This window comes from Diadema antillarum, unplaced genomic scaffold (assembly GCF_040938485.1).
Source record: "Diadema antillarum isolate AM-2024a unplaced genomic scaffold, OU_Dant_1.0 seq00000759_RagTag, whole genome shotgun sequence".
NCBI lineage: Eukaryota > Metazoa > Echinodermata > Echinoidea > Diadematoida > Diadematidae > Diadema > Diadema antillarum.
This window is the reverse complement of record NW_027271650.1, coordinates 304441-315661: the sequence shown is the minus strand read 5'-3', so window position 1 is coordinate 315661 and position 11221 is coordinate 304441. Positions and strand designations below refer to the sequence as shown.

The 11221-nt window shown below is 40.8% G+C and overlaps 1 protein-coding gene and 1 pseudogene across 1 annotated transcript; one reads left to right on the top strand and one right to left on the bottom strand.

Annotated features, from left to right (window-relative positions):
* Positions 1 to 283: 283 nt before the first annotated feature.
* Positions 284 to 3869, bottom strand: LOC139738597 (retinol dehydrogenase 8-like). The gene is made up of 5 exons (XM_071649213.1): positions 3605 to 3869; positions 2894 to 3073; positions 1888 to 1981; positions 1216 to 1330; positions 284 to 505 (listed from the first exon to the last, which is right to left on the bottom strand). The coding sequence occupies exons 1-5, from the start codon at positions 3867 to 3869 to the stop codon at positions 284 to 286; spliced, it is 876 nt and encodes a 291-aa protein (XP_071505314.1).
* A 4177-nt stretch (positions 3870 to 8046) lies between these two features.
* On the top strand, positions 8047 to 10967 carry LOC139738619 (uncharacterized; annotated as a pseudogene).
* Positions 10968 to 11221: the final 254 nt, after the last annotated feature.

Genomic DNA, 11221 nt, shown 5'->3' with positions numbered 1-11221 from the left:
TTGCTTGCCAGTATACTTTTATGATCTATGATTATGTTCAGTTCATTGTGCTCCTATGTACCTTTATCACATTTTCAATGTATGAAATCCAATTCATACGTTGTCATATTATTATTGCATATCTCGTGACTGCTACGTCGGGAAAGTCATCCGTTTGGTTGTAAAATCACTATGTATTCAAACAACTCTAACGTGCTATTATAGATTGATGTACTCTCTGTATGAACTAGTGTATCTATTTTTTTTTTAAACATTGTTAAATGTTGTTTGAGGATTGAATCCGTCACTCTTTTCCCAGCCACGCCTGCCACATCTTGACCCCGACCATTCCCGCTCCGTCGGCGTACCGTTCCTTCACCCGCTGCCTCACGTAGTCGCTGGTGCCGTAGCGAAGAACGGGCTTCTCGGCCTGGAGACATTCCAACAACGTGTCCGAGACGGCGTTGACGTCTTGCATTGGAGGCCCGTTGGTTGATCTCATCCACTGAGCGCACTCACCAATAATCTGTTTAATGACGTAATTATTGTGAGAGAAGATTGTTAATATTGTGCATTTAACAAGATTGTGTATTACGCTTTAATTGCTTTATAATATATCTTTGATAAGCTGTATTTTTTTCCCTGTACGTCAATAATAATTATTATTTTGTATGTTCCAGTATGTACATGGATAAATTCAATTCAAATTTACAATCAAAGAGAAGAAAAACAAAGGAATAACAATATTGGCAGTGATCAAAGGGAGAATGAGACTGATTTGAAAGAGAAATACAATAATGATATCTTGAATGGTAATGATATAAGATGCAAAAAGAATAAAAGTGGCCAAACTCGTGAATGGTCATGATGGGCCTCATAATGATATCAATGATAATATAATATACAAAAAAGTGACTGTTATTGTTATAACATTGTTACACTGTTCCGGACAGGTAGTCAACTCAGCGAAAATTACATGTAGATATATTTTTATCACAGTAAGGAACATCAAAAGATAATAGTAGAGTTTCAATCAAGACCTACAAGTATTCAAAACTGTCAAAACAGCCAACAAAGCACAAGGTTGAGTCATAATATCACACATCATTATTATGACTATATTATAATGACAGCTTTTATTGTCTGTTATTCCCCTTGATAAAATTGACTGATCCATAAAACAATTTGATGTTGCTTTCAAGATGAACACAATCTCGCAATAGGGATAGGCCCTACTTTGTGGGTTTCTGGACCGGCCTTGGACTTGCTCATCGTCTCAGGTGTGGGCATATCTACGGCGGCCGTGGTGTGGAACGCAGTCTCCACTGGTCCCGGGTTTACCGAGCTGATCCTGTGATGTTTGGATGGAGTAAACGAGGGCAAATTGACAGAAAATAATCAAAACGGATCAACAACAACAACAACAACAACAACAACAACAACAGCAGCAACAGCAGCAGCAGCAACACCAACTACTTCTACTACTATTACTACTACAATATTGTACAACAAAAACAACAACAAAACAACTGAAATAGTATCATTAGCCTTTTAATTTAGGGCATTATCATTTGCACTCTTAACGAATTGATCATAGTTATGATATGCTTATAGAATTTGAATCATGATGCAATTAATTTCTGAAATTTGAAATATATTTATTGATATCATAGGTGAAGGCAAACGTCGCAGTGATTTTAATTCTAATTCTACTATGTGTTTCATCAGATATCAACATGAAGTTGCGATGCAGTAATAAATATAGAAGCAAAATGTCAGATATCTTTATGTATAATAGGCAAACCTGATGTATATGTTTATGATATTATATCTACTGTGATTTCTGTCTCAATTCTTAAGTCCTATCAGACAGTCATATAACAGGTTGAAGGGCGTAGGATCACTTACCAGACTCCAAACGCATTTAATTCAGGCCACATGGATTCGCAGAACCCGTCAACAGCAAACTTGGAGGCGCTGTATACAGCGCAGAGAGGGAAGCCTTGATTAATGAAGAAGAAATGCGAGATGCTATGACAGGCAAAGGTAAAAACGGTTACAAAATATGGTATCAAAAAATGAGCATGGACCCGATGACGCTTTTAATCTTTGTTGCCTCATTTTGAGATGGATTTTTCACTTCGATGCAAAATTTACCCAGGCACCTTTCACTCCGATAGGAGTGCCCATACAGACATGCAGACCGCAACATTATTTGCACCGGACGCAGAAAAATGGGGTTGGTGTTCGTTATCCTGTATGTTCGTTAATTATCCGAAAATGAAATATTATTCAGAAGGTTCGTCATTCCGAAAATGAGGAGAGATGCGTGCTAACGAACCTTCGGAATATAGTTACTATAGGAGTTCGGATTAACGAACCTTCGGAAAAACGAACCTTCTGAATGGCGAACCTTATTTCAATTTCGGAATGACGAACATTCGGAATAACGAACTGTTAATATATATATATATATATATATATATATATATATATATATATATATACATACGCAAATGTAACCCACAGAAACCGGTAGTTCGCGTTGATATATATTGCTGAAAGGTAGACTAATTTTCAAACTTACAGTCACAGCAAATTTTTTTTTTTAGTACCTGGCTCTTTCCCTGTCCCGTATGGGTGAATTGAAGTTTTTCTTATCCTTCATAACATTTTTTTTTTTTTATTGGATGGTCAATTAAAACAACCCTTCATTTATTGTTGTTATACTTTTCCAGTCTTTTAACATTTGTTGATTCATATAATACACTTACAAGGAATTCTGTTACACGACAATACATTGTATTCTAAACTACAAATTTAATGTTTTACTAAATCTATTTGACATACGACGCAGTGGAATTAGACTATATGGACAATGCAACAGATAATAAACGAGATTATCGATTCTCACCCATAATCCCTACCAAACTGCTGATGTTGACGATGCGGCCTGACCTCTGGCATTTCATGGCAGGAATCACTTCTTGGGTCATGCGAATGAGTCCCACGACGTTCGTGTTCATCAGTGTTTGCATCTTATCCTGAGACATATCTTCCAGAGGGCCGTACCAACCGAAGCCAGCATTGTTTACTGTATATAGGGAAAGCAGAGTCCAGTAAAATTATTAACCTTTTCTGGATCATAATCAAACAATGCCATTGACATCGTATACGAAGAAAGAGTAGCCAATGGGAATGCCATCAGAGTCAAACTGCAAACATGGATCACAGAATCTTTGGAAAGTGAACTAGACATCGTATCCTTTTTGGACTGGTTTTTCCTTTCTTTCACTTTATTATTTCTCTTTTATTTCTACATGTTTACAATCCGTGTGTCTCTGCCCGTTTAATATGCGATGCCAATCCGTGATCACTTCTCTATGAAATGAATTAAATTGAATTGAAAAAAAAGTAAGCTGCAATAGCGTAAGCTGAAAATAACCCCACCCTATCAATAAAGAAAACGAAATTGAAGGGCATGCTGTCATCAGCGTCATAAGTTTACGCTAGTTCGTCCGCCTGTGAATTACAATGAACGACCATAATTCATATTCTAGTCGAATTTGTCTGTATAGGCTTGAAACCGTTACTACTACTCTTCTGTAAGAAAATCAAGACTTACTGAGAATGTCAATGCATTGGTGTTTGTCGAGGATGAACTTGACCGTGGCAACGATCGACTCCTCCTTGGTGACGTCAAGTTCCCGGATGAAGAGCGTCTTATTCAAAGCACTGCCAGCCTCCTTCTCAAGGTCCACCTTCTTGGCAAGATTCCTCATAGTGGCGTAGACCAAGTAGGACTGTTTGGGATCCTTAGCCAGCCGGACCGCTACGTGGAGCCCGATACCAGCAGAGCAGCCGGTGATGAGGGTAATTTTCGGCGCCATGTTTTCAATCAACGATGGAAGGTGATGGAGTCTACCGTAAACGTCCGAGAGTCCACAACTTCGGGATATAAGCGTCAGCTCAGCTTTGAATAACGTCTGGCACAGGTATGATTGCGTCTAGTGGCAACAGCGACTGAGAGATAGCTCGGCAAATTACTTCCTTGTCTTTACCATAGTAAATCTGTTGTTTAAACAAAACAGCACCTTTAATGGTGTTATCTTCCAGCTTGATCATGGTGATTAGGATGTAACAAGAAAAGACATCGCATTTCGAGACCCCTGTCAAAACACTGTTATGTAATCGATTTTCGAATTGCAAGTCACTCGCATGAATTGCGGGTTTTATACAGCATGCTTCAGACGTGTCCGTCGAACAAGTTGAGATATTTCCTTGGCACATTGTTTCAAAATCATGATCATACATTCCGTTAGCGACTCTCACCTAACCTTACACCAACACTGTTTCTCATCGTCATCATTTTCCTCTCCCTTTCTGCCCCCCTTCCTCCTCCCCGATCCTTCTCCTTATAGGAGTGCAGTAACAGCAGGTGTGAAATTGTGAATATAACCACGTATAACTGTTTATTGCATTGAAATATCAATATTGTGCACTCAATTTCTGTAAAAGAATAAATCCTATTTGCATGTTTTTTTGTTGGAGATGAAATGTCAATATCATGCGCTTGTTTTCTGTAAAAATCATGTTTGCCTGCTTTTGTTGGGGATGTAATGTCAATATGCGCTTGTTTTCTAAAAAAAAACAACAATACATTTTCATGTTTTTGTTGGAGATTGAAAATGAATGAATGAATGAATGAATGAATGACAATGAATGAAAAGCATGGACCGATGACTTGAGAACTGAATCACCAGATATGCCGAGACTATAGCTGCTTTCTGTGCTTCACTCGTTGGCGATTAAAATGATGACTCATTACAGCTACCAAGAGAGACAGGAAGAGAAGGCGAGTCGACCAGATGTCAAAAGCGCTATACCCACCTTTCAATGCACTATGATTATGGAGACCTAAACACGGCTCAACAGAAGCATAAAAATCGGTGTTTGTTTGTTTGTTTTTTTTTTTTAAGTACAATTTCATATAATGTTCAAGTTACGGATGTATAGTAAATACTACAAAAGGAAAAATATAAAATGCAGACAGACGGTAAAGAACTTGTAAAGGTAGTATAAATGTGACCTATATATGCAATATGCAAAAAAAAAAAAAATAGAAAAAAGGAAACAAGTTAAAGAATTTGTAACGTTTATGTGCCTACATATAGATAATATCGTATTCATGAAACAGCGTTAGGGCCTATACTAGTAATCGTTTAAAAGTTACATGATCCGTTTTTAGTTTTGATGTTTCCTGATTCACTCGACATACACATACGTACACACAAACACACTTGGTCACAGAGAGAGAGAGAGAGAGAGATAGAAACCTCTTATTCTTATTTCATGTCAAAAGTTAATTCTATTCTCAGTAGGCCTATTATAGTTTCTATATGTGAGTTCGGAACAAGAATTTCCTCCTATTTGAATTTGTAGTGACCATAAAGAACAATATCTTTCGGCAGTGCTTGCAGGGGCCGAAGAATGTCGGTGAGTACAGTATAGTGTGTGTGTTTAGGAGGGGGGGGGGATGGGGGTGGGGGAGGTGCTATACGAGCCAACGGAAGGAGGGTAAGCTATAATAGAGTACCTCCCCCCCCCAAAAAAAAAAAAACTAAAAAAAAAAAACAAAAAAAAACAGCAAAAAAAAAAAACAAACAAAAACAACAACAACAACACCACATACCATCGCAACTGGGGCTGGAGAACGTTTCAGGAATGGGGGGGGGGGGGGGGGGGGTGGCTTCAGTGCTGGACCAGGGGCCTGTCTTATAAAGACTTGTGATAGAAATCAATCACAAGTTTTATGTGAGCTTCAATGCAAGTTGCGATTGATTTGGGGACTTGTGATTGATTTGAAGGCATTATAAGACGGGGCCCAGTTCTTTCTTTCTTCCTTTTTTAATTTTGGATGATTTTTTTTTTTCGATTTTCATACAAACGAAAAGAGGGGGCCCTGGGAGCTGTGATGACCCACATCCCATTTCCACCGCCCTGCGTTCGGTATAGCCCCCCCCCCCCCCCCCCCCCCCCCCCCCCCTTTCACTCTGCAGCCAATGAATGCCCTCACGTCTTTTCTGAGGATCTATATACCGGTCCAGTTGATCCATATGTACGGCGCGAAACCATTCCACGGCATTTCCGAGGCCCGTTGACGATACCATGGCTCCTTGGTAACTGACATTCTTTGCTTTTCGTTGGCTTTACCTTTCCTTCCTCTATATAGAATAATGTGTTTCATGTGATTAAAATGCAGAAGAAGTTAGCCTTAATTATCGCAATGATCTACGGATAGGGTTGAAAACTGCTGAGTTTATATAAAGCTTTACTGAGAGGGAAAACAGCAATTTCGTTCTAATGTGTTAGTGTAGTCCCAAATTAGCCTTTCTGTGTTAGTGCAGTGTCAATGTGTACTGTCATTGTGAAAAGGCAATCAATGAATCATGTCATGGCACTATCATGTGATGTGGTAAAGTGTGCAATAAATTTTTCTGTTGTACGCCAATGGATAATTCAAAATTAGATTATGTCACATCGCATTGTCAGTCAGTACCTGACGAGAGATCTGCTCTTTTTGACATGCTAGTTCCTAGTGGGTGTTTGAAGCAGGACACGTAAACTAAAAAATAAAAAAAAAATAAAATTGGCCCTTGATTTGAACTTAAGTTGATCACATCATCACATGTACAGCTAGCAGCTGGAAGTTTGATGTGATAGGCATCAGTGTTTGTCTTGAGGAAAAGTTATGTCTTGGTCAGTGGATATGAGCAAATGATACACATTTTCATGTTTTGAAGAAGCCTTTTGAAAATAACCCTGCTGAGTAGGTCTATAGTGAGGTGCCCGCACCTCGCCAGGGGCCCGAATACCGCCACCCGGCTTAAGATTGCTACAAGCACACTGAACAAAAATTTATGCCCGGGACTGTGTTCAGTATCCCTTAAAAAGCCTGAAACTTGACAGGGTTACCACAAACAAGCAAACTGTGGGAAAATTTGAAATTTATATTGGGATTACGTGTTGTAAGTACCCGCACGCATCTTTTACGTGCTTGTCTATGGGAGCATCACTGTCACCCGCACACGTCTTTTACGTGCTTTAGTCTATGGGAGCGCTGGTGGTTCCATTGGAATTTAGAGCAGTTTTCCACCATGTACATGGGATTTCATAGAATTTCAGTAACGAAATGTGATTCAAATATGCATAAACATTAACTATGGCAAGGTGCGGGTCACCCAAGTATACACATGAAAGGAGTAAAGTTACGAGTAAACATTGAGGTTAACAGGTACAATGTGGAGTTTATGGAACATCTGTGTATGCCCATGCCCATTTACATCGTTGGACATTACTGCATTGATCCAGTTGGATGGAGTACCTTCTGTTATCAGTGTGTGTGTGTGTGTTGATTCATCCAATAGTGATAAGATATCCAGCACAAACTACATTCGGCCTAATGCAAGTACTCTCAATTTCCAACATTACATGTATCTCTGTCTTCCAATTGCTGTTGATGGCATTACGTGTCTAGAAATTACCAACAAAAGGCTGTATGTTATGTAAAGCTAATGCCTTTCACTTTGAAGTTTCTTAATAATTTGGTATAGAAATCTACTATCACACTGTGCTGTTTATTGGATCTTCTCATCAAACTTTCAAATATTTATGAGTATCATTATTACAATGTACAGTACTTTCACTCTGTCATTGTCCTTCTCTCTTACACCTCTGAATAATTTTCAGGCTGTTGCAATACTACCGGAATCGTCAAGAGCATGCCATCAAGACACGCATTCCATCTGAGCCTCCGTTCCCAATGTTAACCAGAACACTGAGCTTCTTCTTTAACTTGGCATACAGATGTCGTCTGCGAATTCCCACTTTTGTTTTCCTGGGTCTGCTTGCATGTGATGTACGTCTCCAACTTCAAATCAATGTTGTCCAAATCGGATAGTGCACTGTCCTTTCCAACTGCATTTAAATTTATACGGCAAGGACTTTGGCATCGAGTTTCTTGTCAGATTTTCCTTCCAGTTTCTCAGTGACACATATATCTGCAAGATGACTCGTAGTGTTAAGGATTTGCGAGATCTCATCTGCGTGTCTAGACTGACAATAAGGGACAGCGATGATGAGGATGACTTAGATCTCTCCAGACCGCTCAGCTCTTTAAGCATCTATGGTGAAAAGTCAAGTGGAATTGGTGGAAATGGAGACTTTATTCAGATGCCCGACCACCAAGGGCGTCATCAGAGAGTTACAAATGATAGGTTTGCCGTGCCGAGACCCCACCTGGTAACAAGGGAGGAGCCAGGGCAAGATCTGGAAAGCGCCCCCAGTCGGCCAAAAGCAAGTCTCTCTCGAATAACTCTGCGTTCAACTTCCGCAAAGACGTGGCTCCTCTTCCGCCTGTCAAGGGAACGTCGAGACCTGGCTCGGGCAGCAGCTCAGGCAGCGACAAGTCTGGGAGCGGAGAAGCAGCCCAGACTAACTTCGACACCATCCTGCAGTTCATCGCGGAGGACGTGGTCAAGGAGTGGCTCCAGCGGACGACTGACATGCTGAATGATCTCACGTCCTGGTGCAGCGACGTGGATCACTTTGTGGACTTTGCCCAGTTCTGGCTGACCGAATTCCCAGACAACCAGCGTCTTGAGATCTACAAACTGGAGATTGGCATCATTGCTGACGAACTGATGGCGGCCTTCGGGGATGCCTACAAGGAGGGTAAAGTTTGCCCTGCTGACTTGAACAGAATTATGACTGCTATCCTGAAGGAGTACCCCACCAAACTGTGCAGCGGGCAGGGACCTCATGTTTTCCTCGATATCCTTGACACGATAACGTCTCAAAAGACTCAGGCATACAAGCAACTCCTGACGGCAGTGAGAGTGTCGACAAGAAACCGTACCCACGCGCAATGCTTGCTGGCTCTACGTGCATTCGCGCTCCTTAGCATCTGGACCAGTATTGTTGGTTTCTACAGGCGGGTCACTGGAAGTATAAATGCCGGTTTGGCTGGAGAGAAAAGTGCTGCCAAAGTGGGAGATAGTGCTGAGTTTGTCGCACAAAATCGGCTCTTTGCGGCTGTGAAGAAGGGCTATGTTAGTGTCATCTACTACTTTCTTAGGGACGGGAGGGTGAAGCCAATGTCCGGGATGATCACGATAGAACTTTGACGTTTGCTGCAGTGCTGGCGAATCAGAGTAACGCTCTTCATTACCTGATAACCAAGGTATGAGATTACAAACAGATGAGAAAGGTGATTGTAATCATTTAAAAGAGTGAAGACAGAGAACCTACACTATTGAAATCTGAAACATATTCGAAGGATACTCTGAAAAAAAAAGAAATAAAATACCTAAATGTTGCAATTACGAAAAATTAGCAGGTAGCAATTGAAGTACAGTCTACTTTCAGCTGATAAAACTTATTATTGCCCAGGTGATACTCTAGAAGCTACGGGTGTAGCACTGTATACAATTTATTGCAATTGTTAAAGCATAGATAACATATCTAGACATGCATATTCAGCCACCGCTTCCCCTCTCAAACACACACATGCACTAAATAGAGATTTGATCGGTACATAATGCTTGGTGTAATTATTGCATAATTTCTGTATGTAATTGGTCTCTCTCTCTCCTTCACAGCATAAAGACTTCCTGCCAGTCAACGAGCCGGGGGAGTCTGGCAACACCCCCTTGCACACGGCAGCCAACTGGAACTATGTGGACAGCATACAGGTTCTCCTGACGCGAGGCAACGCCGACGTCAACATTCCCAACCCTCAATGCGATGACGCCACCCCTCTTCACTTGGCAGTGATGCAAGGTGAGACACTGCCGATGCACAGGCAGGGACTGATCCTTCAATTTTGACAGGTTTTTCACATCCTAAGAGCAAAACCTGACCAGTTAGAGATAACAATGCTGTTGAAATCTGCTGAAGTAAGCAGCAAAATTATGAAGGACACCACATTACATAGTGATCTCGACTTTAATATGCAAGGGTTCATGGATGTCTTCTGATGTGTGACAATCTTCCTTTCTGGCCTGTGTTTCATTGTGCTTTCGATGAAGTAAGGTTCAAACTCCAACAAATTTTCTAAATGCATTTCTTTTCAAGCATCTACTGGATAGAAACACATTATTTTCTCTCCATTTGATGAGAGTTATTCCTGTTTATGGTTGATAAAGTAACGAAAGAAGAGCAAGAATTACATTCTGTAATTCTAGATTTTATAATGAGCATATAAAGGGATGCTGTATCTTTTTCAGAAGAGCAATGATTGCAAAATTGTTTCCATGTTTCACCATGTGCAGGTCATCTGGAGGCAAGTGAGGCTCTGGTTTCCGCGGGAGCTGACATCGCGGCAAGCATGAATGGCATCACGCCCCTCCAGCTAGCCGCAGACATGGGCCACAGAGATATTCACAAGCTACTACTGCGATGGTCGGGGCAGGCAGAGGGGGAGGAGGCTATGGACGTTGCTGAAACTGCAGCAGAGAAATCCTGAGGTTGGAATTGTGAGCCCCTATAGAGTCGTACAGAATACCCTCGAACATATCCTGCTCTGTATCGCTTGCCTGTCATATTTATTGTAAAGGTGGTCGTCGTTCTTTCCGAGCTCTGCCCATATCCATGAAATCTTTCGCACCACTTGGATATGAGTCAGAGTTGAGAAGAGACTGTTTTTGAGCTAAGCTTTGAATGTTTAAAATGATTTCTTGATGACATTTTCCCTTGAAATGTTTTACTGGATTGTTAAAGGCGCCCTCTATTTTATGTGATGTAAGGATGTACTTTCTCCATGTGGCCACAAGTTAACTAGTGTGAATATTTCAATAAGAGTCACAATGTGAGATACATGTACACTGTATACTGTACAGATCTTATATCTTTTGAGGCATGGTGCCAGGGAAACATACTGACTGCTCCTAAGTTACTCTCCTTTAATTCATCTAATATGTGCGCCTCTCACAAATCGTTATTTGCAAAATGTTGTTCTATTCACTGGAGAAATGAGGGGGGGGGGGGTTGTTTTGTCTTTACTCAGTTGCACAGGGGAATTAGAAATAAAAACACCTTTTTTTAAGTCGATCTCCTCACTGCCTGTTTCAAGTCCTTTTATCCAAGTTATGAAAAAGAGTTAACTACGACAAAGCACCTGTGATGACTTTGATGATGGCATGTATTACATGCGTAGTCAGAAAACCTAGTCTTGCCAGAAGAA

What these genes read in the sequence shown, in the direction of transcription:
- LOC139738597 (XM_071649213.1), bottom strand. Translation starts at nt 3,869, where the DNA reads ATGGCGCCGAAAATTACCCTCATCACCGGCTGCTCTGCTGGTATCGGG. An exon ending in TTAAATGCGTTTGGAGTCTG is followed by an intron (nt 1,331 to 1,887) that starts GTAAGTGATCCT and finishes CAAACATCACAG; the next exon opens with GATCAGCTCGGTAAACCCGG. An exon ending in CCGGTCCAGAAACCCACAAA is followed by an intron (nt 506 to 1,215) that starts GTAGGGCCTATC and finishes GTCATTAAACAG; the next exon opens with ATTATTGGTGAGTGCGCTCA.